The sequence below is a fragment of the Acinonyx jubatus genome, chromosome E2, assembly GCF_027475565.1.
Source record: "Acinonyx jubatus isolate Ajub_Pintada_27869175 chromosome E2, VMU_Ajub_asm_v1.0, whole genome shotgun sequence".
Taxonomy (NCBI): Eukaryota; Metazoa; Chordata; class Mammalia; order Carnivora; family Felidae; genus Acinonyx; species Acinonyx jubatus.
Genome location: NC_069396.1, coordinates 43,133,058 through 43,159,187, shown reverse-complemented (window position 1 = coordinate 43,159,187; position 26,130 = coordinate 43,133,058). Strand labels below are relative to the sequence as shown.

The 26,130-nt window shown below is 53.3% G+C and overlaps 3 protein-coding genes and 1 long non-coding RNA gene across 9 annotated transcripts; 1 reads left to right on the top strand and 3 right to left on the bottom strand.

Annotated features, from left to right (window-relative positions):
• Positions 1–250: 250 nt before the first annotated feature.
• FFAR3 (free fatty acid receptor 3) lies at positions 251–5,587 on the bottom strand. Its single transcript, XM_015071982.3, is given in 3 exon segments — positions 251–799; positions 802–1,742; positions 5,478–5,587. Coding segments are annotated over 2 exon segments (1,032 nt in total). The 5' UTR covers positions 1,732–1,742; positions 5,478–5,587; the 3' UTR covers positions 251–697.
• Positions 3,793–6,890, bottom strand: FFAR1 (free fatty acid receptor 1). Its single transcript, XM_015071983.3, has one exon. The coding sequence runs from the start codon at positions 6,579–6,581 to the stop codon at positions 5,619–5,621; it is 963 nt and encodes a 320-aa protein (XP_014927469.2). The 5' UTR covers positions 6,582–6,890; the 3' UTR covers positions 3,793–5,618.
• Positions 6,891–10,376: 3,486 nt separating this feature from the next.
• On the bottom strand, positions 10,377–21,729 carry CD22 (CD22 molecule). Of its 6 annotated transcripts, none has more exons than XM_027044689.2 (14): positions 21,628–21,729; positions 19,350–19,405; positions 18,753–19,130; positions 17,516–17,809; positions 16,140–16,406; positions 15,748–16,011; positions 14,464–14,721; positions 13,991–14,254; positions 13,650–13,913; positions 12,285–12,381; positions 12,065–12,140; positions 11,770–11,894; positions 11,507–11,591; positions 10,377–11,180 (listed from the first exon to the last, which is right to left on the bottom strand). In XM_027044689.2, exons 2-14 carry the CDS (start codon positions 19,381–19,383, stop codon positions 11,049–11,051), a joined length of 2,538 nt encoding a protein of 845 aa, XP_026900490.1. In that variant the 5' UTR covers positions 19,384–19,405; positions 21,628–21,729; the 3' UTR covers positions 10,377–11,048. The 6 variants fall into 6 exon arrangements, with proteins under 6 accessions (XP_026900490.1, XP_026900489.1, XP_026900491.1 ...); XM_027044688.2 differs by having other exon boundaries at positions 19,275–19,405; positions 21,628–21,714; XM_027044690.2 differs by lacking the exon at positions 16,140–16,406 and having other exon boundaries at positions 19,275–19,405; positions 21,628–21,714.
• On the top strand, positions 13,556–18,861 carry LOC113595341 (uncharacterized). The gene is made up of 4 exons (XR_003415837.2): positions 13,556–14,615; positions 15,970–16,043; positions 16,124–16,246; positions 17,429–18,861. It is a non-coding gene; the product is annotated as an uncharacterized LOC113595341 (long non-coding RNA).
• Positions 21,730–26,130: the final 4,401 nt, after the last annotated feature.

The window sequence follows — 26,130 nt, the reverse complement described above, 5'->3', positions numbered from 1 at the left end:
ATAACAGTACCTGCCACAGGGTTATCGAAGAAGATAATGGGTCAGGCCAAGTCCTTCCCCTAAGTGAGCTGGTATTTTTATGCCTCCAACCTGGATCCTCTCCCGACATCTAGGCATCCTATGGTTTAGCCCTTTCCCGCTGGAGTCTGGGTGTTTTATCCTTCCATCCATCAATCCCACCTGATGCAGATACATCATAAGCAAAAAAAAAAAAAAAAAAAAAAAAAAAGAATAAGGAAAGACCGTTCTCTTTTGCTTGCTACCAAATTTATTGGTAATTTTTCTACTGTAATTTTTCATAAATGTCCCTAAAAGTCTGAATTTACTGAACAATGGGAACCTTCTGTGAGAGCAGGATGCTCCCTGAAGCCTGGCCTGTGTCCCCACTCTCACCCTGCTGGGTAGGAACAGCTCTGAAGGGTGGCTTCTTCCACTGCCTGGCACACCTCTCAGGCCTTCGTCACTGCTGTCGATTCCTCCTCCGTCACCTTAAGGAAAGCCCAGGAGCTGGCCGTGGGGGCTCCCGCTTCTCTGGTGCCCGCCCTCCTCCTGTTTCCCAGGGCTGAATCCCTAGGAGGCAGGGGATGGGAAGCGAGGGCAGTTGGGTGAGACCGAGACCTGGGCTTGGGTGAGCACAGCCTGGTGCTCAGTCACGTCAGTCCCCAGCCCCCTGCTCCCCGGTCCTGCCCGACTTGAGCTACGAGAGCCCCCGCCAGGCCCCTTGGCAGCCCAGCCTGCTCCACAGCCCTCCAGGAGTCTCCCTTCTGTTCTCTACGTTGGACAGCTCCCCCGGCTGCCCCCCTCCTCATTCTTGTCCTTCAGTTGCTTGCTGTCCTCCTGCCTCCAAGGGCCCCAGGCCCCCGTCAGCCTCCTCAGCAGCCCCTGAAAGTCAGCCTGAAACCCAGAGGATGAAAAGTAGTAGACAAGCGGGTCGACGCAGGAGTTCAAGGTGCTGAGGAGCAGCACGTAACTTCTCCACGCCGGGCTTTCACCCTGGATGTAACCCACGACGTGGGACACGTTGTAGGGCCCAAAGCAGACGAGGAAGTTGAGCAGCGTGGCCACCACGAGCCCAACCACCCTCCTCTGCCGCCGGTGGTTGGTGCCTCTGCTGAGCACCCACACCAGGTGGCTGTAGCAGTAGATGGTGATGAGCAGGGGCACCCCAAAAAGGACCACAGCCATCTCCAGCCTGACGGGCAGGAGAATCGCCAGCTGGTCCTTCTGGAACTCCAGGTAGCAGGTGCCATTGGTGGCCTTCCCGGAGAATTCCATCACGTAGACCACGCTGCAGTGAGCGGCAGCCAGGAGCCAGCAGGCCCCGCTGACCAGGCCGGCCTGTCCCGGCCTCGGCCGGGCCTTGTACCACAGCGGGTAGGCCACGCTGAGGAAGCGTTCGATGCTCACAGCTGCCAGGAAGAGGGAGGTGAGGTAGAGGGTGGTGAAGAAGAGGGATCCGGAGAGGGGGCAGAAGATGAAGGGCAGGGGCCAGCGCATGCCGTTGGCCGCCTCCACCATGCGGAAGGGCAGGAAGAGCAGCAGGAGCAGGTCTGAGAGCGTCAGGTTGAGCAAGAGCACGTCCACAGCCACTGGGCGGCGCCGCAGCTTGCCCACGAAGATCACCAGGGCCGCCAGGTTGAGGGGGAGCCCCACGAGGAAGGTGAAGAGGTACACGGAGAAGTAGAGCCAGTGATTGCCGGGGAAGAAGGACCGGTCCGGGCTGGTGTCCATGGTGATGGCCACTGGAGAAAGAGGCGGATGGAGGTGGCAGTCTGGGTGGGGACCTTGGTGCCCCATGCCGACGGCATCTCGACCGTTGGCAGGGAACACTGTCACCGCCCCGACTCCCTCATTGCCCCCCTGATGCTTTCCTCAGCAGCGTCAGCCTGCCTGTCTTCCTGGTCATACCCTGTCGCCTGTCCCTTCCCCGAGAAAAGCAAGCGCCGAGGCTCCCCCTCCAGACCCCCCAGAGCCCCGTGCTCACCTGCTTATTTGAGAACCCAAATGCTTTTGCCCCAGCACCTCGCCGGCTCCTCTAGAGAAATATAGTTAGCTATTTATCTGGCAGAACTGATAAAGACAGATGACCTCATTCACCGTTGGGCAATCGCACAAAAGACGCCTTTTGCTCCATCACCAGCACCGCGCGAGTATGCAAAATGAGGAGCAAATTCCACCGCGGCGTGCTCTCCGGCTGCCTCAGAGGGGATGCTCTACCCAGCCCCGAGCCGACCTCATCTTCCCCTCCCTGATCCTCCACTTGAATTGTATCTGCTTCTCTGGAATGGCGGTCGTCCAACTTGCCTTGTAAGGGCAGGAAGCACGACGCAGTGATGGAGGGCCCGTGCTCCGGAGCCAGAGCCCGGGTGCGATGCCGGCTCCGTCACTAACTCTGGGATTTGGGGCAAGTGACCCAAACTCTCAATCTCTGCTTTCTCGTCTGCAAAGCAGGGATAATCACAGTACCAATTTCGTAGGGTTTTGTTAGATTAAGGCATTGCTACTGCCTGTCGAGTGCTGAGAAGGGAAGCGGGCATGTTATGGTAAGTACTAACAGATATTAGCTGCCAACATCGCAGTCATGGGTGTGGGCTTGTCTCTGGGGTGATGGGAATAACAACAGCACTAATAATGATAATGATGATTGAGGGGGCACGTAATCCGTGGCAGGCACTCTGCTTCTGAGGGCATCGCCAACCTGCCCTTCGCCTCACAGTGGGGAGGTGACTCACTGCTGCAGCCTGTTAAGCATCACCAGCAGGGTTCAAACTGAAGCTCTGTCCAGCTTCAGAGACTTCTTCTTTATGTATTCATTCAAATATTTATGGAACATAATGAGATACCATTCTGTACCCGCTGGGATGGCCATAAGCAAAAAATTAGATAATACCAAGTGGTGGGGAGGATGTGGAGGAATGAGAGTCCTCATACTTTGCTGGTAAAAATATAAAATTGTAGGGTGCCTTTGGGAAGCAGTTTCTTGAAACAGTTCACGTAAATCTGCCAAGTGACCCAGCTCCACTAATAGGTATCTACTTAAGCAATGTTCATAATGGCCCCAAAGTAGAAACATCCCCTGGTGGCCCATCAGCTGGCGAACGGATCCACCACGTGGCATATCCACGCGATGGAATACTCTTTGGCAATAGGAAGGAATGAAACGCCCAGAATATGGGTGAAGCTCAAAAACATTATGCCACGTGAAACAAGCCAGACATAAAAGACCATATATCGTATGTTTCCATTTATATGAATTGTCCAAGATAGGCGACTTTATGGAGACAGAAAGTAGAAAGTCGATTGCCGGTTGCCTGGGGACGTAGGGGGAAATGGAATCAGCTGTAAACGAGCAGGAGGGCTCTTACTGGGGTGACGACCGTGTTCGAACCTGGATTATAGTGATGGTTGCAAGCCTTAGTGAGTGTACTAAAAACCCTTGACGTGTGCACTTGAAATGGGTGAATTTTATGATACGTAAATTTTATCTCAAGTAAGTTGTTAAAAATGGTGAGCAGGGGCGCCTGGGTGGCTCAGTCGGTTAAGCATCCGACTTCGGCTCAGGTCACGATCTCGCGGTCCGTGAGTTTGAGCCCCGCGTCGGGCTCTGTGCTGACAGCTCAGAGCCTGGAGCCTGTTTCCGATTCTGTGTCTCCCTCTCTCTCTGCCCCTCCCCCATTCATGCTGTCTCTCCCTGTCTCAAAAATAAATAAACGTTAAAAAAATTAAAAAAAAAATGGTGAGCAAAACAAAGATGTTGCTGCCGTGGGTCTGGTGGTGGTGAGGTCTAGGGTAGGACAGACTAACAGAGGCAGAGAACCACTGGGGAGGCCCTTCAGGCAAACAGAAAGGCGGGTGCACAGGCTAATCTGCTGGGGGGGTGCCTCTAGAAGGCTTAGGGCTGACGGGGTGGGGGTCACCAGGGTGCTGGGGGGCGGATCACGTGGGGCATCGTGGACCCTCGGGAGGAACTAAATTCCACCGCCAAATGGAGGAGGCACAATTCTCTGGGACAAATGGCCCAGCACCAGTTGGAGCTCCAGAGCGGTGGGAGAGAGCGTCCCTGGCTTTATGGGAAGGGGCAGTGAGGCCGCTTGTGCTCAGGAGTTCGGGCTTCTACTGAAATTCTCTGCTGTCACCGCTGTGCAGGGAATAAACTGGTTTCTTGCTTCTGCGGAGCTCCGGGCAAGTTATGTAACTTCTCTGGTCTGTTTTCATGTAAAACAGATAATGAAATTTTCTTTGGAAGGCTCTTGCGAGCATTCATTTGTTCGGCAGACACTTCCTGAGAACCTGCTGCTACGTGCCAAGCTCCCTTCTAAGGTGCTGGGGGCAGATGAGCAAATGAAATCCCTTGCCCTTGTAGACACTGACGCATAAAAAGAGGTAGCTTGTATAAACCAGCGCGTGCACGCCAGGCATGCAGCTACCCGTTCTGTGGCATAGGCTATGCTCGCGGCGTGATCGCCTTTAGAGGAACAAGTCTGCTTCCCGCATCTTGCCTCATCAGAGCAGGTGCCCAGATGTTTGTCTCCTCCATGACCACTCTCCTCTCCCTGCTCTCACGGGTTCAGGGTGCCACTGTTTGCCTTTGCAAAGTGGACCACAAGGACAGGCGTTCACACCAATACCTCAAGTTCTTTCATATGTCCCCTGACCCTCGGGGGTCCTGCCTTGAAGGATCGCATCATGCGTCCACCCCTTCCTTACTGTAGAGCCTCAGGACAATTCCTTAATCCTGCAAAAATGAAGATGATAATAATACTTGGCTCCGGGACCATAGCCAACTTAAGGGGCGCCTTTGTACAAATTAGGAAAAGGCACCCCACTCCAGGTGGTAGCGCCCTCCACCGAGGCGCCCTGCTTGAGGAGTGGGTGATATCTTTGTTCAAGTTAGAATAACGTGCTTCTTTCTCTGGATGGAAGTAGTCCCATGCCGGGCACATGGATCGGTGAGCACAGCACAGGCTAGACTTTAGTCGATGTTTGTCCGTCTGCCTGGCACTCCCGTGCAGTGAACAACCTGCCCATCTGTACGGCAGCTGCGTAGCCAAACCAAAGGATTGTGTGAGTATGAAATGGGACACCACTTGTAAAGCACTCGCCGTGGTGACTGTCCCATATCAGAGACTCTATTTGTTAGGGACTCTTCGTGGTGTGTATTTTCTCTAGTATTTTCTCTCCCTGCGGAGGCGTCTTTTCCTACCAACTTCCTGTTCACAGTTCCAGTGCTGCCCTCTTGTGAGTGCCAAGCGGCGTAACAGTGTCAGTATCTTGCCTCCTGCCTCTTCTCTTGTTCAGAAACTAAAATATTCTTTCCTAGGGGATGAGTGGGGAACAGCATCCCCCCGAACGTATCATCAGTGTGGCATTTCCTCTAGACTGGAAGAGAATTTCTACAGCATTGGCAGGTGGGCGCGCGGAGAAGAGGGACAGGCAGAGGTGGGGAGTCACGCTGATGTATGCGGAGGCAAGCTTACCTTCCTCCTGTGACCTGGCCCCTGGCCTCCGTCTTCCCTCCCCTGGGATGCGGTCTTCGGCCAGGCTCAGTTCTTCCCATAAGCGGTTCCAAGGGTGCTTCCAGGCAAGGCCGCCCTGCAGTTCCTTCGGCGCAGTCTCCATCAGGGGCCTGCGAGAGCAGCCGGCCTCCCCTGCTCCATGCCCCTTCTCTCCAGCGGCGGCTGCTGCTTCTGGGACGTCCCTCCTTTCGTTCTCGCCACACTTGTCGCCCGGCCGGCACCTCCTCCCAGGTAGCCAGTCACCAACGGGTTGAGCACCACACTCCAGGCACCCGTGATGAGCCCCAGTTTCCGCCAGTGGCCCCCCGTGTCGGGGTGCAGGAAGGCAGCCACGTTGGAGGCGTTGTAAGGCCCTAAGCAGAGCAGCAGTGTGAGCAGAGCCCCGCCGGCCACCCAGGCTGCCCTCAGCTTCCGTCTGTGGCTCAGGCCTGACCGGGCCAGTGCCCGGAGGCAGCCCACGTAACAGAAGGCTGTGATGGTCAGGGGGAGGAAGAAGAGCAGGAGAGAAAGGCTGAGGCGAGCAGGGCCCGCTGAGGCCGGGTCCCAGGCCTCCAGGCAGACCGGAGAGCCGTTCACGGGCGTGTTGATGCCCAGGGAGCTGTTGGTATTGTCTGTCCAGCCTCCTGGAGCCTCCAACCCAAAGACCAGCCCCAGGTGACAGAGGACAAGGGCCCATATGGCCACACACACACCCCAGGAATAACGCGGCCTCCGGGCAGCTTGGTACCCCAAGGGGAAGGCAGCCCCCAGGTAGCGGCCGACACTCAAGGCAGCCAGGAAGCCCCCGCCAGCATAGAGCGGAGCAAAGTGGGCCAGGGCAAAGGCAGGACAGAGCGAGGCCGGCAGAGGCCAGGCGCCCAAGGCCAGGGCCTCCACCGCCTTCAGGGGCAGAGAGGCTGCCAGCAGGAGGTCAGAGCAGCCTAGGTGGAGGGCATAGACAAGGCTGGGGGTGAGGCGGAGCCGGGCATGGGACACGGCGCCCCCAATGGCCAGGGCGTTGAGTGGGAAGCCCAGTGCAAAGGCGGCCACGTAGAGGGCGAAGGAGAGCTGCGGGGGCAGGTCCATGGGGCCAGGGCTGGTCTCCACGCTCCTGACCTCCACTCGCTCCCCAGCCTCGGCTAGGCCTGTGGAGGGGTGGGGGGATCGGGGGCTCCTGGGATCACAGACTGCTAGGGTATTAGAAGCCGTCCTGTGAGATATCAACTGTCTCAATGAGGGAGGCCCACGGAGAGAAGCGGCTCCAGTTAGCAGGTGAGCCCGAGTGAGGAGCGAGGACTGCTAGCCCTCAGTCCTCTGCTTTCTTCCCACCGTATCCTCTCTTAAAACACCATGGAAGCGTGCAGGTCCCATCGGAGGGAGAGCCTCCTGATTTCTGAGACTGGGGAGAGAAAGGGTAGAAAATTAGAGCCGGGTCCCACCGTGTGTGTGTTTTTCCTAGGACTAAGTCTCCTGAGTCCACCCCTCTCCCCTAATTCCCTGGGAAGAGAAGCAGCTGCCCCCCACACCCCCCAGGACCGTGGAGAGCCTGCCCCGCAGACAGTGGAGTGGGGGGGGGGGTTGTCAGGATTTGGGTAAGGTGAAGGCTGTGGTAAAGGGCAGGCGAGGCGGGGCGCCAGGGCAGAGCCAGGGCAAGTCGGGTCCCATCAGTGCCACAGAGAATGACCTTGACCAACCTCAGGGAGCATCCTAAGCAGGTAAACTGGGGGGTCTGGGGAATAACCGCCGTGGGGAGAGGAGCCACAGAAAGAGGGACTCACCTCTTGGTGCTGCCAGATGTCTCTGAGGCTCAGGAGTCCCCCTCGATGGCCTGAGGGAGGGTGTCCAGGATGGGCAGTGAACCGGAAGGGAGAGGAGGGCGGGGCGGCAGGGCCATTAGCTTGAGGCACCAGCAGCCTGGCTGAGCAGCTAATGGGGCATCTCAGGCAGGAGCAGAGGCCAGGAGGTGAGGGTCCAAACAGCTGATGCAGACACAGGAAGGGGACAGCAATGAGGGCTTTTTCTAGGCAGCGTGAGGAGTGTGTAGCTAGTCCCTTAAAGGAGCAGGGTTGTTGGGGTACGACCAGACCACGGCTTGTTCAGACCCGCTGTGGGCACTGGCTTCTCTCCTCCTGGGTGAGCCCGTGGGCAGGCCCCAGCCTTTTGGGCTCACTCGTAGATAAAAACTTTGGTGGCCCACACCGTGTCTGGGGACTGATATGTGGGAAAATGAATTAATCATTTCAAGGTGTTTCCTCTGCCCTCCCTGGACCCACACAGGCTGTGGGCACATTTTGGGAGGAGAGGGCTTCTCTGTTTTCCCTCTCCTCTCCCTTCTGGCTTGATGACTGTAGTTTCTGACCCTTTCTTCTGGCGTTGGCAGGAGCGGGGAGGAGGACAGGCAAGGGACGAGCCTCATTTGGTGGCGCTGAAGTGCTGGGCTGCGGTCCCCACACTGCCTGTCTCTGGGGCACTGGGAGGGACCCTGGGCGGCACTCACTAAGGCCTGGATGGCGTGAGCCTCCCCCTGGCAATCGCCTCCAAAGAAATGATCGAATTCCCTTTCCGGACTTCAGTCACTAACGCCTCCTGTCCATGTCCTACATATGTGGTCCAGCACCTCCCTGGGGGTGTAGAAGAATTTGCCACCTGTTGTTTGTTATTTTGTCTTTGGGAAGCTGACAGAACCAAGGAAAAATCAGAAGGAGGGCCATTTCCTCTCCCATGACAAGCCTTTGGAGAGGAGGAAAGCAGGGCGTGAAGGGAGACATGGGATTATCAAGAGCTCTACTTCGGCCCTGCCCACCTGGCGGTTCAGGTCTCTGCCCGCATCGCCTCTGAGGAGGGCATTCCTCAGACCCTCTCCACATGGGCCCCTCCCCTGCTCCAGGCTCTCTGCCTTCATCTTGTGTTAATTCTAACACTCAAGACCCTGCGACATCAGATTCGCTAGCTCCCCTGCTGGCACGTCGGTCAGTGAGGGTGAAGATGTCTGTCTGCCTCGTCCACTGCTTGTCGCGTACATAGTAGGGGCTCGGTAACTGAACGAGTGACCAGTTGTCTGGGCCCTGGGAGGACAGTGAGGCCCGGGGCTGGGTGGAGGGCCGCCTGGATCCTGGAGTCCCGGCTTCAGAGCTTCCTGGTCACCTGCCATGCACACCTCAGCACCGCCTGGTGACAGCCACATCTCTCAGTCAGCTGGCCACGAAATAGGTTTCCGTCAACCGCCGTACTCGGACGGAATGAGGAGACACCCGCTGGTTGCCAGGGGGCCTGTACAGGCCTCCTCAGGTTCAGGGCCACCTTTAGTCCTTTGAGGGGACCCTGCCCTAAAACCTTTTGGGCACCCTAGATTAGAGATCCCCAAGATTGGGGTGATGTCGTATCTTTTTTGTCCCCCAATAACTGGTCTGTGTTGGATGCATTGACAGGTGCTCAGTAAATATTTGCTGAATAAATGGTTGAATGGTTGAATGATACTGGACCTCATTCTTGATACAGAAACCCTCTCACTTAAATAATTCTTGCAGTCTCTCCTTCCTCCAGAAATGCTAACGGGGCTCACGAGAAATCACACTGGGGACAAAGTGAGTTGATGGGGGAAATCAATGCCTCATTGTGCCGCAACTTCAAGGATGACCAGAACGTGGTCTTTCTCAAGGGCACCTGGGTGGCTCAGTTAAGCATCTGACTCTTGATTTCCCCTCAGGTCATGATCTCAAGGTCGTGAGATTGATCCTGCTTGGGATTCTCTCTCTCTCTCTCTCTCTCTGCCCCTCCCCCCCATTCACACTTTCTCTCTCGCTCGCTCTCTTTCAAAATAAATAAACATTAAAAAAAAAAATCATCTCCTCAGAGAACATTCTGGTATTGAGCGGATGGGAAGGCAGGGCAGGGAAGGAAGGTGGAACTTTTGGAGCACCCACCACAGGCCAGGAGTTTGCATCTTCTTGCTGACTGATTAGACACCTGGTTCTGCTTCTAAAAGAACAGGCAGAGAAAGGTGGGAACTGAGAAGCGGAGGGGAAGCTGGAAGGACCTAACTGGAAAAGTCAGAATTCGTGAACATAATAGGGAACTGGCGGCAGTGACGATAGGTGAAAGAAACGTCGTGAGGTTTCTCAAGGCGACTGGCCTTCGAGAAGTTCTTGGGCAACTGTGGCTGTTGACCGAACTTGGCAGGGTCACTTTTGAGAACAGCTGTGAGTGATGAATTGGCTTCCCCTTCTTACATTCTTCAAGAGATGCAAACAAGATGGGAATTTGGTTTTTTAGGGACTTTTGGCTATTGTGTTAAGTTTCTTACAAGGTGACTCCAGCATACGTCTGATTGTACCTCACTTCCTCTCTCTTTTTTTTAAGTTTGTTTATTTTGGAGAGAGAGAGACAGAGAGAGAGAGAGAGAGCGTGCGCACGACTGGGGGAGGGGCAGAGAGAGAGGGAGACACAGAATCTGAAGCAGGCTCCAGGGTCCAATCCAGCAGCACGGAGCCCTATGCAGGGCTTGGACCCACGAACCGAGAGATCATGACCTGAGCCGAAGTTGGACCCTTAACCGACCGAGCCACCCAGGTGCCCCTTTCACTTCCTCCCTTGAACCGCCTGCACGGTAGGTAGTGGCACCTCCATTTTACAGATGAGGAAACTGAGACTCAGATAAACTTGGTGAACTTGCCCAAGATCACTCAGCTGGGCAAGCAGAAGAGTCAAGACTCAGACTCGCACTTGTCTGCCTGCCGGGCCAGTGTACCGTTTGCAACAAGACAACAGACTCCCCAATCCGCTGATTCGGTCCTAAGGTTACCTTGACTCCTTTGCCTTCTCCCCAGGCCCCATGATGCCCTCTTCATCTCCCCGTCCTCACCCTGACTCCATAGGCACGGGTTCTTTGATGTGGTATCCGAGCTGTTTTTATTGTGCAGCTCTGTGTTTGTGACACGTCTGTCCACACCAGCGTGTGTCTCAGACCACAAGACCCCTGAGGCGTGGGGCTCAGCAGCGTAATCCTCTCCACATGGAATGCCTGGCTGACACGTGGAGGAGCAACCAGCGGGCCAGCAAGTCTTTCTCCCTCATTTCTGTCCCTCCTTCCCTGGGCTTTGCCTCAGAGGCAGACATTAGGCATAGAATTAGTGAGGGGACTTTCAGAGCAGAGGTAAGGGGGCCAAAGGGATGGAGAGGGGAAGAAAAAAGTATAGTAACAAGCCGATCCCAGCAGGGACACGGCCAGCTGGGGATGGGTGGTGGCAGATGGCGGGGGAGGGGTGTGGGGGGGGCGCTGTACGGTGCAGGCTAGGTGTTTAGATGACTTTCTGGGTGGAAAGGAGAGCGGGCCAGGAGCAGGCCTTTGGGAGGGCCAGGGCCCCCAGCGTTGAGAAGGAAGGCTGTCTCTGGGCGACGCACGAGGTTCTGTGCACTGGCTGGGGTTTCAGTAACCGTGCGAGTGTGCCTGCGAGTGTGTGTGGAGGGGAGGCTGGGGCCTGCTGAGCAGCAGGGGCGGGGCCTGGCCCCTGCGGTCCCCTGGCGCCTCGCCTCTGCTTCGGCGGGTTTGGCTCCTCAGTGCTTGAGGGTCACGTATTCCACCATTTCCTGGGCCAGAGGCCGCTCCCCAATCCCAAGATGAACCAGCTCGGAGTAATGTATCCCCTCGTCTTCCGGACTCTCTGGAACCACGTTCTCATAGTCTCCCTGCAAAAGCCACGGGGTGTAAGGTTGGCCTCCCGGTCGCCAGCCCCCCGCCCCCCCCCCCCCCCCCCCCCCCCCCCCCCCGTCTGCATTCCCTGCCTGTCCTCTCCTTGGCTCCACCCGGTGGTCCTCCTGTCCACACACCGGCCGCGGTCTGCGTCTCCGACTGGGAGGCGCTACCCTGGCTCTGACACCTGTGCCTGAGCACCCCTCCCACCAGCAGCCCTGGCCCCCACTGAGGCCACCGAGTCCCTCCCTCCTGGGAGTCACAGCTGAGGCCAGGTCCCCCACCTCCCCCACCCTCACCTCCCACAGCCCCGCCCTCTTACCACTCGATGCTTCTGCACCACGGAGTAAGTGACCGTGTCGTCCCTGTTTGGGGAAGGTCCCTCTGTCTCTGGGGTCCCTGCGTCTCTGAGAGGGAGGGCAGGTGGATGGCCGCAGATGAAGTATTTCGCACGAACTCCCCTCCTACTTCCAGCTCCCTTAGACCCTGAGAGCACCCCAGAGCAGGGCCTGGCTCCCGTGCCGGGCACAAAGAGGGCAGAAAGGACACGAGCCATTCCTCCCTCCCAGGACCCTCACTCAGTACCCAGTTATTGGTGCGTCAGCGTCACTGACAGGAAAGCGCAAAGTCGCGTAACTGATGGCATCTTCCATCACCGGATTGTAGCACCCCAGGGAGTGAGGGTCTTCGGAGAGCGGGGCCCTTCGAACCTGGGAGAGAGACGGGGTCTCGGCTCTCACCACTCCATTCTCCGCCAAGACCCCCTCCCCTGACCTCTGACCCCCACGCCTCCCCACGGTGCTCCTTGCATCCCATCTTCACTTTGTCTCCGCTTGACTTTAAGGTCTGCCCTCCATTTCATCTTTCTCCCATGTCCTACCTTTTTATTCCTCACAAAGAAGCTCTGCCCACTGGAATTTTCCTGGAGCCCCTGCTGGCTCCGTATCTTCTTCCAGCTAAGAAACAAAATCCCGCTCGGTGAGGCTCAGGGGGATGGGAACAGAACCCCGTGGAGTCGGGCATGCGGGGTCGACAGGATGGCTAACGGGAGTCACTCCAGGGAAGGAATCAGGGAGAGACGGGCCTTGGGAGTTGCTCACCTTTTCTGAAGCTTGACTCCCCAGAAGGCCAGGAGGAGGGCGGCCAGGCAGAACCCCACTCCCACGGCCACTCGCCTGCCGATGGTCTCTGGGCTGTCTGGTGGGGGGAAGAGCGACCATGAGTTGGTGACACTGCATCTCTCCGATAACCTCTGGCCTGCAGCATCCGCCTGGAAGGAATCCTCAACCTCTCTGCATGGCCGCTGTCCTTGCCTTCCAGACTCCCCTTCCACACGCAGGGGATGTGATGCAGAGGAAGGGAGAAGCCAGTCCCTGCCTTCTGGGCCCCATGAGGAGGAAAGGGCTGACTCTCCTGGGAAACACCTGTCTTGTGACAGACACCGGTGCACACACAGAGTACGCAGTAAAGGCTACCGCTTGGCCTTACTTATCAGAACGTGAAATCACTTGTTCTTTGACGTAGCAATGCCATGTAGAAATTTATCCTGCCACTGTCCTTCCTGGGAGCCCAGAGCCGGAGACGACACAAGGCCGTAGGGAAGGCACTGAGTGCTTCCATGCATGGGAATACACTGACAAGGCAGCCCTGAAGGAAAGAGGCAGGTCTCCGGGGTGTCTGCAAAGTGGAGACCCCAGAAACAGGTTTTTATACAGTACGCTGCATTTCCAAATAAGTGTTGCTCAGGCTGTCTCCCCTCAGCATCCAGCTTTGCAGGGCATGGTCCTCTAAATTTAAAACCATGGCTCCAAGTTTAATCTGCAAAAGCACAATAAACAAATTAAATATCTTCCCTATTGTTTCCAGACCCTTCAGACACGCTCTACATGCGCGGATAGAGAACAGTCTCCAAGTGGTATTGTTACGTGGGGAAACAAAAGAACATCCAGGGCAATGTGTGGGCTCTCTCACGATTTGCGTGACGAAGGGTGTATAGGCCTAGATCTACTTAAGCGTCTTGTGCGTGTAGAACAGCTCTGTGAAGAGAAGCAACCAGCCGCCGGGAGTGAGGGCCTTCAGGGAGAGGGTCAAGTTCTCAGGGAGAAAGGAGGGCGAGGGGTCTTGCTACCATTTACCCCCTCGTGCTGTTTTAGCTTTACCTTGTCTTAAAAAAAAAAAAAGCTAAAATCCCAAAAGAGAAAAAGAAGCAGCCTATCAAGGGTGAGACAGAGAGAGACAGAGAGGGACCCAGTAAGAGCTCAGGGTGTCTGGAAGGCGGGGGGCAGCCTGAGAGGGAGCCCTCCTAGAGAGAGTCAGGAGTGACGGGGAGAACGGGGGAAGACAGGTGAGTGTGGGGGGCCAAGGGGGGGGGTGCCTGGGAGTGATGCACCAGGTTGCCCCCCAGGACTGGGGCGGGGGAAGGAAGGAGAAAGAGGGGTCAGAGAAGAAGAGGGAAGGAGCCTTACAGTAGACAGTGAGGGTGCTGGGGGTCGACTGGCCCATGCCCAGCCGGTTGATGGCCTGGCACCGATAGGCTCCTGAGTGCTGGACCTTCACGGGATCCAATCTCAGCATCTGATCGTAATGCTGGAGGTTTTGGTTTTTCCAGTCAAACCAGCTATACTGGAAGATGGGAGGGTTGGCGTCACCCTCACATGTCAGGACTGCCTTCTTCCCCTCCATCACTTGGTCCTTTGGGCCGATGGACACACGCAGCCTCCTCGGTGCATCTATAAGGAGAAGCGAAATCAGGATCCAGGTAGCCGGCCACCTGCTCTTCTGTCTGTCGCCAGCTCCAGCCACTCACACAGCACTTGGAGGATCCTGGCCTCAGACATGGTCTGTCCTACGGAGTTGTTGACCAAGCAGTTGTAATTGCCAGCATCTTCTGGAGAGATGGCGTCAAAGGTCAGTTCTCTTCCCTCCTTCAGAAAGATTCCATTTTTCTTCCAGAAGAAGCGGACGTCTCTGGGGCGGCTACTTGAGAAGTTACATCCAAGGAGGACTCGGTGCCCGGAATGAATGTCAGAAGGGGGGCTGATCTGCTGGACCCTGACATCTCTTGGGGCATCTGGAGAGCAAGGGCCTCAAGGGTCAGGCTGACCTCTTGGGCCCCTTTCCCTCTTCTTGTCCCCAGGACTTCCTCTCCCCTGGGCCCCGAGGCCAGACGTTCAGCCCTCAGTTCTCTGTGAAGGTTCTGGCCCAGGCCCCAGTCCCCTCCCCCTTAGAGCCCATACCCCAGCTGGCCCACCTCTCCGATCCCCTTGCCCGCTCACTCACACAGGACATCCAGGCTGACAGAGGGAGCCCACGAACACCACTGGTTGCAGGCTGCACAGGAGATTGGTCTGGCGTCCCAGGAAACTTTCTCAATTATCAGCACCTCGCGTAATGGTTTTTTCCAGGAGCCTTGGAAGTTCCATTCGTATCGGGTAACTTCGGGATTACTGGAATTGTAGTTACAGGACAGGGTCACATTGTCTCCTTCTCGAATCGGTGCGGGGTTTTGAATCACTGTGGTTACCTCCTTGGGAGGATCTGGGAGAAAACCAGAGAGATGGGCGAGGGAAAGTCAGCTGTCCGTCTCTACCTTTCCCGGCGCCTCCCTCTCCCCCACCCCTCCCCCGCATTCACACAGTTCCTAAATTAACCAAAGGAAGCCTTGTGCTTCCCTCTTGCATCTGTGTGAGGACAGAAACCCCGGCCATTTGGCCTGGCCCCGGTTTGAGGCAGGATGATGCTCAGAGCAGAGCTCCAGCAGAGAACGCGTGGTGCGTGGGAGACAGAGGCGCGCTGTTTGCGGGCCTCCGCGTGGGCGGGGGGCACAGAGTCAGTTCGCTGCGGTGCGGGTGTTCACTGGGGGAGAAGCACAGCTCTGGAGCCAGACTGGCAGACGCCGTGACTTGGACCTGAGTGATCGTGGGCCGCGGGACTCAGTTTACTTATCCATCAGGTGGGGTCCTAGGAGTACCTAACCTTGTAGGATCATTGCGAGGACGAAATGAACTGAAGCAGCCAGGGCAGAGCAAATGCTTAGTAAACGCCACTGCCGCTGGGTCACACGCTGTCTAGATGTTTGGGATTGGAGCGTCCCCATCAGAGTATCTGGCTCAGACTCTGACCTCCCAGGGTCCGAGGATCAAACCTATGGATCCTCTCTGTCCTGGGCTCGACTCACTGACACGATTCACTGTGTTAAACAGGGTCCGACCTCCGATGGGGAGGTAACAAGACATTTTGCTCCAGTTCTCCTCCGACACATCAGGCCCCCTCCTGGGGCTCAGCCACTGCCTCGTGATGCCGAGTCTCCGTGTCCCTCATGGGGCCCTGGCATCTTGCTTTCGTTCATTCGACAAACATCTACCGAGCACCTACCGCGAGCCAGACCGTGTTCTGGCGCTGGGTGTACAACGGGGGACGACAGCGAGGCACCCACCCCAGGGGCTTACCCGTTGAGAGACCCCGGCCTCTGCTTGCCACCCATTCGAGGACCCAGGAATCCCCTGTGCTCCATTTCCCTTCCTCCTTCTCCCTCTAGAACCCAGAAGCCCTGTGACTACTCACACTGGACATCTAACTCAGCTTCCCCGCCAACTTGTCCAGTACCAAGGCTGTTTTCGGCCAAGCAGGAATAATACCCAGCGTGCCCGAGGAGGACCGCTGGGATCTGGAAGGTCTTGCTTGTCCTTCCGGGTACTTTTTTCTTATCGTGATACCAGGTGTAATTTGTTGGAGGAGGATTGGCCGGTGACACACAAGTCATCTGTACTTTATTTCCCTCCTTAGCTGGTGAGGGGAGGATCTCAACCCTGGAAGATTCCGGAGCATCTGGAAAAAGCCCGCAGAGGCAGAGGAGGGAGGTGAGCCAGGGCCTCCCTTGCTCACCTCTCAAGGGCCTTGGTTCCACCCCCTGCTAACTCCCTGCCTGCCCCCCTCCCAGCTCCCAGGAGGCTCACAATATACTTGAAGGTCCACTTCTTCCGACTGTCCTGAGCCTATTTCATTGGAGGCCTCACACTGGTACTTCCCACTCATCTCCTTGGTCACAGTGGACAGAGTCAGCGTGAGTGTTTCCTGCTCCCTCAGCAGGGTCCCATCCTTGAGCCAGGCTATATTCTGGTAGCTGGGGTTGCTGCTGAGGACCTGGCACGTCATGGTCACAGACTCTCCCTCTGTTACGATGGCTTCTCTGGGGGTGGCCTCAATCTTCAACTTTGGGGCATCTAGAGGAGCAGGGGGCACAGTGGGAGAGGGGGTGGGACCTCTCAGAGGGTGTATCGTGGTGGGAAGTTGCAGGGCTTTGATTCTGATAAAGCGGCAGTTAAACATAGTGTGTGCGTGTGTGCGGCCACTCGCGTGACCCTCGTCCACGGGGGGTGGGCTGGCCCCAGCATCCAGGTGACTCTCACAGACTCCTAACTTGTCTCTGCTCTACGCACGCCCCCGGCTCTCCAAAGTTCTAGTCACCGGGCAACCAGCAGCCTTCCTAACACTGTCGCTCGGACTTTGTTACTCCCCTGCTTGAAACCATTGTGTGGATTCCACGCTCAGAATACAACCCCAAACCCTGCTGCAGCCCATGAGATCTGCCCTTGGCCCTCCTTTCCTCCCGCTGGGCCCCCTGCTCTGCCGCAGGCACACCGAGCTCCTACCTCGAGGCTCTCGTCCTCGCTCTTTCCTCTTTCTGGAATCTTCTCGCAAATAAACATCTGCGTGCCCCAGTCTTTCCCTTCCCTCAGGTTCACCTTCCTCAGAGAAGCCTCTATCCCTCCCTCCCTCTGCCCTTGCCCGGCTTTATTGGCCCCCACTACACTTATCCCTGCCTACAGTTAAGTTCTCTGTTTCCTTGTTACTCTGTTTCCTGTTTGTCTTCCCCACTGCCATGCCAGCTCCAAGTGGGCAAGAAGTTTGCTCACCGCCAGAACAGGGCCTGGCACCTGGGAGGCACCCAGTAAATATTTATTGGATGAATGAATGAATGAGGCGCGAACAATGATGTGAAACCGCCTCTTACCCCGCCTACCACCTCCCCCTCCCGTGTAACCACGTGATCTCAACTTCATGTCATGGCTCGAGGATATTCAAGTATTTTATTCTGTTAGATAGACCAAAGCAGATGCTAAGATGAATCCGTTCCCTGAAACACTGGGGCTTGATAACGGGGGTGGGGTGGGGGTGGGGGTGTCGGGGGCTGGAGGGGGGGGTGGAGAGCATGCAGCCCTGATGCCTGTTTCCTTCTGTGTAGGTGCCTGGCACCCTTGGTGCCCTCGAGGGCCGGAAGAGAAGAGACAAGACCCTCGTCCTTCCCCGGGGGGCCCTGGGGGACACTCACGCTTCACATCCAGCCCCACGCTTTCCTCGGAGAGTATCCGCTCTGCTCGGGGGTCCCAGAGCTGGCAGGAAAGATTCTTGCCGTGGTGAGTCCACTGCGGCTGGAAGGTGAGCTTGCTCTGTGTGGACACGGTCTTGGTGGTCAGGAGGGTGGAGGTGACAGCAGGCTCCTCCAGGGACCACTTCAGCTGGATCTGGTACCCAGGACAGGAGAAATTCAGCGAGCAGGTCAGAGTGACTTCCTGGGACTCCTGGATTTCTGGAGGGAGCTGGATGTGAGGTGAGAGAGGCGTCTCTGCAAAAGAGTAGGGGGCCGTGCTGGGGGTCTGGGAGAGCAAGGGCCCGTGTGCCAACCTCGCACACCTGCCTTTACAGCCCCAGGTAACCCCTCAGGAGCCCCTCGCCGGTCCCTTCCGCCTCTGCACCTCTCTCCTGGCCGCCTTTCTCTGCTTTGAATCACTTTTGCTCGGCAGAAACACTCTCTCTTGTGAATGCCGCCGCTCCTGAGGAATCCCGTATTGTATTTCATACGTATCTCGTGCCCCCTCCCTGATGTTTGCTCTCTAAACATTTTTGACATGGCTCCCCCATCCCAAATGAATGTTACCAGTTTAGGTCCCCACGCCTTTCTTGGCTTTGCCGACAAGCCTGCGTTTGTAATGGCCTCCACACTGGAGACCTCCAGAGTGGCGCTCCTTCAGTGGGTGCCGTTAGTGGGCCTGTGTGTCTCCAGCTCTCCCCGGGGCTGGGCCACCCTGAGGTGACAGGTCTGAAACCACAGCTCTCACCCCCATGTAGCTGCTTAGACCCCCCCCCCCCCCCGCCACCTTCCCCACCACCACGGAAGACACAGGCTGTGGGGTGGAGGCCCCGGGCCCGTGCTTGATTCATCCCCTACATGTGTCTCATTTAGCCACGAAGGCCTAATTAGAATTAATCACCAACATTAAGGCATTGGGAGATTTTGCTTGAAAATCCACATTTCCATCTTCTCGTCAAAAATCAGGCCACCTGGAACCCAGATTCCGGAATGGGCGGGCATTGAGTGGCAGGTGGGAGGCCCGAGGGGAGACCAGAGCTCTGGCCCCAACCCCAACCCCAGCCCCATTATCTTGTGCTGCCCGCTCACTCACTGGCACCTCCGGCCTGGCTTGCCACCCCGTCCCAGGGGCTGGGTGTTTTCCACCTCCCTTCTTGCCCGAAACCGAGGCAGAGAACCCCATCCCCCAGGGCCTTACCAGAGACGTTGAGGTCTATTTTCTCCATCCATTTGTCATTCTTCGTTGTCACTCTCAGCCCAAGCCAGCCACTGTCATTGACGGACACAGGGTGGATGTGTATGGTGCAGTTGGACTTTTTGTCTCCCAGGAATTGAACCCTTTCCCGGTGAGGCAGAGTCTTCCCAGCCTTCGCGGTATCGTACAGGATGGTCCCACTGAAGTCCTTGCGGGTCTCGTCATAGTGATAGTTGTGGTACAGGGTCAGGTTTTCCAGCATTTGTCTACTCCCTGGAATTTTGTAGTCACAGGGAATCCAGACACAGGCCCCATCCCAGGTGTAGAGGGTGTGGGGGTGCTCAAACTTCCATTGAGATGAGTCAGAGAAGGCCAAGTATTCTGGAACCCACCACAGTGATCAAAAAACATTATTGAGGGGCATAAAGAGCTTTCAAATGAATAAAGAATCCCCTCTAAAGACAGAGAGAGAGAGGAAGGCACACACACACATACCCTGCCTGTCCCCTCCTCCCCAATACTTACTCTTTGCTCCAGAGCTTTCCTCCTCCTCTAGCTCCCACAGACTCCCAGAACCCAAGCCTAGGCCACAGTCCTTACCAAGGAGCAGGAACGAGGGGCCGAGGAGATGCATGGTGCTGTGTCTGGGCAGGAGCCTGGGCCGGGAAGAGTTGTCTTTGAGCCATCTGGTCACTTGCTTCTTTCAGATGGCTTTTCTTGCTCACCCACCAAACTCCAACCCCTCTTCCCTGATCCCAGGAGAACCATGGCTGCTTGCCTTGCAGGCTGTGAATTCTGGATGTTCATGGGGCCTTTTGTGGGTATGTCATGTCTATTCTCTCAGCCTAAGAACTCTGTAAGACTAGCCTGTCTCTCTTTCTAGCCCTCCTTCCTTTCTTCCATCCATCCTTCCATCCATCCTTCTATCCATCCATCCATCCATCCGTTCATCCTTCTATCCATCCATCCATCCATCCATCCATAATTTTACAAACTTCCTGCCCAGCTCTCAGGCTTTGAGTGGCACCAGACTCCTGAGTGCCTTGAATTCCAGGCCTGGGGTAACTTGAAGCTCACCTTGAGGCAACTAGTGAAGGTTCTTATATGGGGGAGAGCCATGATCAAAACTTGATTTTTAAAGACCAGGAGCAAAATAACTCTAAAACTAACAATTAAGTGTGATGCCAGGAGAGCATTTAGAGGGGTCTGGAAGGACTTCGGAGAATGTGGTCCAAGGGTCCCACTCAGATACTCCTGGGGGCTGGGTAGAAAACATAAATCAACCAGGTGGGAACAAAGGTCATGCCTTGGGTAAAGACAATGACTGTCCCAGTCCCAACCAATTGTTGCTAAGTGGGAATGTGAGCTCAGCACTGCCTGATCTTCCAGTGCTTTAAGAGAAATAAGCTGGATTTTCCTGTGAAATGTCCTGCTTTCATCAACAAACAAACAAACAAGCAAACACGGTGCTGGCCAGTCTGCGGGCTGAAGGCAGTCCAAGGGCCCCCAGTTTGCAGCCCTGCGCATCTGTCCCTCTCTGATCAGTGAGTTTGTGTGCCACCTTATTAGACTTTTACATAGAGTTACATTTACATAGAGTTAAATTTAAGCCCCAATTTGCATGACTGGGCCCCTCCGTGCTGGTCCCTCTGGAGTTAGCAGGATGTGTGACAGAGTGTGTCTCCGGTCTCAGGGCAGACCTGCACCCCTCCCACCTGCCCTGCCAACATTTCCCACGCATCAAACACCCCTCACCCCCTGGGGCTGTTTATCTCCTCAGGCTGCATGGCTCATGCCAAATGCTGTTGGGTGGCTGGTACCCGGAGGCGTGGGGGAAGCTAGGCTGCTTGCTGAGTAGGAAGGAGGGGTCTGTCCCCAGGCGTAGTGTCTGTGCTGGCCTGGCCGGGGCTCGGGCTTGGGTTAGGGGTGAGGGGTCTGAACTGGGACAGACTCTCCAGGTAGAAGTGACACCGGCTCTGCAGGTGCTAACAGAGCTACACGCAAAAACACCTTCAAGGCCACGTCCACTTGAGAAAAGCTGGGTGAAGAAGGTAAACAGAATTCTTTACCGTGGGTCTTTCTGGTCCCTTATAATCAGCTGTGTGTGCATCACACATCTGCCGACACGGGGGCCAGAGCACAGTACGGTGCAGTACGTTGCCCATGCTTCTTTAGCCATGGAACCGATTTTACATTTCCCGTGAGAAACTCGGCAGGGCTGCAGGGTCAGCGTTTTGAGGGATGCGCTGCGGGTCCCCTTTGGGTTTCCACAAGAGCTGTGGCAAGGGCTAGATTCCATTCTCTGAGGCAAAGACCAGCCTCCAGTAGCCGGACCGTTGTGCCCCTTGTGCCGCCAGCCGCCAGCCGCACCTTCATGGGGGAATGCCTTGAGAACACCAGGATGAGGGGGAGAGGGCACTTCTCAGAGCAGAGCTACGTGCTCGCCCCCAGCAGCTCCAGGCAGTCGCTGGGACATAAGAAGTGGGACCTTAGACCTGGAATCGGAAGGCTGCTGAGACAGGGTGGGGTGTGGAGGCTGGGGACAATAGGCATTAGGCACAAAGGCTCAGGATAAGGCCATGCCACCCAGACCCATGGTGGCCTGCTCGACATAGGCCTGCTGAGGGCCTTGCAGGATCTCAGAGCCTGCCTCCCTGAGTCCATTCTTCCTTCCTGGGCATCTGGTGACCCATCCTATTCTCAGAAGACTCCACAAGCCCATCAGAGGGCATGCTCAAAGATGGGGGTCTACATCCTGTTGATACATGGGTAAGGGGGGGGTCCCCACTGTGCTCCCAGCCCCAAGAACTGTGCCTGGCACACAGCAGCTGCTCCGTGCCGGCATGCTGAATGCAAAAGAGAGCAAAATAATTTTTACCTGTTTCCTCGTGTCTTCCCTCTTCAGGGACCTTGGCAGCATCTGAGAGTGAAAGGGGAAGCACAGCGAAGGATTTTCACCCTCCTTGGCCCCACCCCCTGCCCCTGTGTGACTCTCAGGGCAACCAAGAGGCATGGTGAAGTAGGGAGGGGGGAAAAGAGGCCATGAGGGCAACTTGGGCTTGGAATCAGCTTGAAAGGAACACTCGAGTACCTACGGTCAGTTTTTAGGTTCGGTGTATGGAGTTTCTACATCAGATAGTTTCAGAGCTAGTCCCTCCACAACTTCCTCTCTATCCAGCTCTCAGGAAATGCTGATAATTTAAGCCAAGCAGATTAGAACCGCCAGCCTGCTGAAAAAGGCACAAGGCAATATGAAAGTGTTGGTAGTTTAGTGACACCATCCAGTTATTCTCATTCCTATTACTTTCTCTCCAAAGGCCAGAATGGTCGGGAAATCTGATCACTTACACTGATGCTCCAGCAGCTCCCGAGGGTTGAGGGAAGAGCTCACAGTATCAAAAGGAAAAAAGATAACTTTCATGGAGTGTTCTTGAATGGGCAAGTCTTGAGACTAGAAACTTACCACTTTCATCAGGCTTCTAGTCTGTGAGTGTCTGGAGACCAGACCCAGACATCAGGCAAAGCCATTCAAATCCTACAGATGGTCAGGGAAGTCTCTGAGAAATCTTCACCCTGGTATCATCAAACTCTACTGACTACCAGCCACTGAGAAAGGAACAGAAAAGGAGAGGGGTTTCTGGGTGGCTCAGTCGGTTAAGCATCTGACTTTGGCTCAGGTCATGATCTCACGGTTCATGAATTTGAGCCCCGTGTTGGGCTCTGTGGTGACAGCTCAGAGCCTGGAACCTGCTTTGGATTCTGTCTCCCTCTCTCTCCCCAAAATAAATAAACATTTAAAAAACAAACAAAAAAAGAAACAGAAAAAGAACAACTTATTCAAAAGACAGTAATGTTATGGGAAGGTATATTCTTCCCTATTTCTTCTGCTAAGAACAATTAAAAACTCTGGATATTATAAAATAAGCATAAAAAGACACTGAAAGACTGAGAGAAGGCACACTGGTTAGGGACCTTGGGACCTGAGGAATGATATGACCATGAATTCTCTGGGTTTTCTCTTCGCTTCATCTATCCCAGACTGAATACTGAAGAAGCAAGCAACTGGAAATGACAATGAGCACAGACAAAAAAAAAAAAAAGTTCCAGCAAAACTCTGCTCTTCTAGCTAAAGAACCAAGAAAGGGGCAGCCCAGAAAGACAGAAATCTTTCATGCAGTAACTGCTCTACTCCAGCGAAATGTCACAGAAAAACCTGCTGCTTCACTTCTACCCCTGACAGCAAAGGCTGAGTGCGACCCTAGACTTTCACCCTTGCCAGGCCACGCCCCCATACCACATCTGAGTGGTGCCAGAGGAGGCTGAGTGTGGGGCTGGGCCCTCCAGCCCCTCTGGGCTCTTTCTCCCCACAGTGTCAGTAGAAACCACATGGGCAGCCTGAACATCCAACCCCACCCTGTGATGAGACATCATACTCCTCATTGGAGTGGTGTAAGAGGAGGTCTAGGGGAGAATCAGGACTTTGACCATCACTCAGTGATCATAAGCCCAACTTCTGTGGAATCTTCATGAAAGCCATGTGGAGAGCAATAATGATGTACCCCCTCTCTGTCCCAGTCAAGATGGTATTAATGGATGCATAATGGGGAACCTGATCTTCCACCCCTGCCCAGCAATGAGAAAACTTCACACACACACACACACACACACACACACACACACACACCAGCTGTCAAGAGAGGCTGAGTGGAGAACCTGAACTTCTACCCCCATTTGGTGATAATGAGGCAGTGCCCCTGTTCATTTCACTGGAACAGTGTCAGGGGAAGCTTGCTAAAACACTGATTTAAATAAGATCCAGTCCCATAAATAATACCCAAAATGTCCTGGTTTCATTTGAAAATCACTCAGCCCACTAAGAACCAGGAAGTTCTCAAACTGAATGCAAAAAGATAATCAACAGACACAAACACCAAGATGACACAGATGTTGGAATTATCTAACAAGGATTTTAAAACAGCCATCATAAAAATGCTTCAGTGAGCAATTACAAACATGTTTGAAACCTATTGAAAAAAATAGAGTGTCAGCAAAGAAATAATAAAGAATCAAAAGGAAATTTTAGAACTAAAAAATACAATAACTGAAATTAAAAGCCCTAATGAATGAGCTCAACAACAGAATGGAACATGGAACATTAGAAATTACCCAATTTGAAAAACAGAACAAACTGAAGAAGAAAAAAAAAAAAAAGAAGAAGAACAGAGCCTCAAGGACATGTGTGGCTAGTATAACAAAAGATCTAACATTCATGTCATTGTAGTCTCAGGAGAGGAGAAAGAGGGTGAGCCTGAGAAAATATTTGAAGAAATAATGGCTGAAATGTTCCTAATTTGACAAAACAAACAAAAACCATATTATCTACAGATTCAAGAAGCTGAGTGAATCCCAAACAAGATTAACCCAAAGAAATCCATGTCAAGACACATACTAGTCAAACTTATAAAAATTAGACAAAGAAAAAATCTTGAAAGCAACCACAGAGAAATGATGCATTACCTACAGGGAGAAAACCCATTCAAATGACAGTAGATTTTGTATCAAAAGGTGATAAGGTGATAAGAAAGGTGTTATGAAAGTGAAACAGCATCTCTTAGATACTGAAAGAAAAGAACTATCAACCCAGAAATGTATATCTATTCTTCAGGAATGAAGGGGAAATCAAGACATTCTCAGATGAAGGAAAACTAACAGAATTTTTAACCAACAGAGACCCTAGAAGAGTGGCTATAAGGGAATCTTCTAAACAGAAAGAAAATTATTTAAACATTAAAAAAAAAATTTTTTTTTTTGAGAAAGAGAGACAGAGCGTGAACAGGGAAGAGGCAGAGATGGGGAGACACAAAATCTGAAGCAGGTTCCAGAGACCAACGCGGGGCTCAAACTCATGAACCATGAGATCATGACCTGAGCCAAAGTTGGACGCTCAACCGACTGAGCCACCCAGGCGCCCTTGAAAGAAAATGAATTTTTTTTTAAAGAAATTTTGGAACACCAGAAAGGAGGAAAGAAAATGGAAAGAGCAAACCTATGGGTAAATACAAAGGACTTTCCTTCTCTTCTTGAGTTTTCTAAATTATGTCTGGCAAAGCAAAATCTATAACACTGTGTAATGCTGTTCTCAGTGTCTGTAGAAGAAATATTAAAGATAATTATAAATGGGAGAGGGTAAAAGGATGTAAAGGAGGTAAAGTTTCTATACTTCACTTGAGCTGGTAAAATTTTGAAACCAGTAGACTTTGATAAGTTCTATATAATGTAATGCTTAGATCAACCACTAAAACACTATACAAAGTGATATATTAAAAAACACTACAGATAAATCAAAATGGAATTTTAAAAATTGTTCAAGAGACCTACATGAAGGTAGGAAAAAAGAAAACAAAGAAATTAAAAATTGAGAAAACAAAAATAAAATAAAAATAAAATGACAGGCTTAGGCCTTACCATGTAAGTAATTACATTAAATGTAAGTGGTGTAAATACACAAATGAAGACAGAGATTGACAGAGTGAGTTAAAAAAATGACCCAACTATATGCTGTCATAAGAAAATAACTTCAAATGTAATTAGACAGGCAAGTTGAAAATAAAATGATGTAAATTAATCAAAAGAAAGTAGAGTTCTTCAAAACAATTAAAAATAAAACTACCATTATGTATGAGCAATTCCACTTCTGGGGTATTTATCTGAAGGAAATGAAAACACTAATTCAAAAAGATATGGCACCTCCAAGTTCACTGCAGTATTATTTACAATACCTAAGACATAGAAGCCTCCTAAGTGTGCATCAGTGAATGAATGGATAAGGAAAATGTGATGTGTGTATATACAATGGAATATTACTCAGCCATAAGAAAGAAGGAACTTTTGCCATTTGTGACAACATGGATGGACCTTAAGGGCACTATGCTAAGTGAAATAAGTCAAACAGAAAGACAAACACTGCCTTAACTCCCTTATATGTGGAATCTAAAAAACAAACAAAATGAACTTGTAGATACAGAGAACAGATTGGTGGTTGCCAGAGGCAGAGGATGGGGAGGTGGTCAAAAGGGGTGAAGGTGGTCAAAAGGTGCCAACTTCCAGTTATAAAATAAGTCTTGGGGGTGTAATATATGGCATAGTGACTATAGTTAATAATACTGCTATATTTGAAAAATTCTAAGAGAGTAGATCTTAAAAGAAAAAAATTATAACTGTGTGTGGTGATGATGGATGTTAACTAGACTTATTGTGGTGATCATTTCACAATATATATAAATATTAAATCATGTTGTACACTTGAAACTAATGTTGTATGTCAGTTATATCTTAATTTAAGAAAAGTAAACTTCAGAACAAAGAAAATGACCAAAGCTAG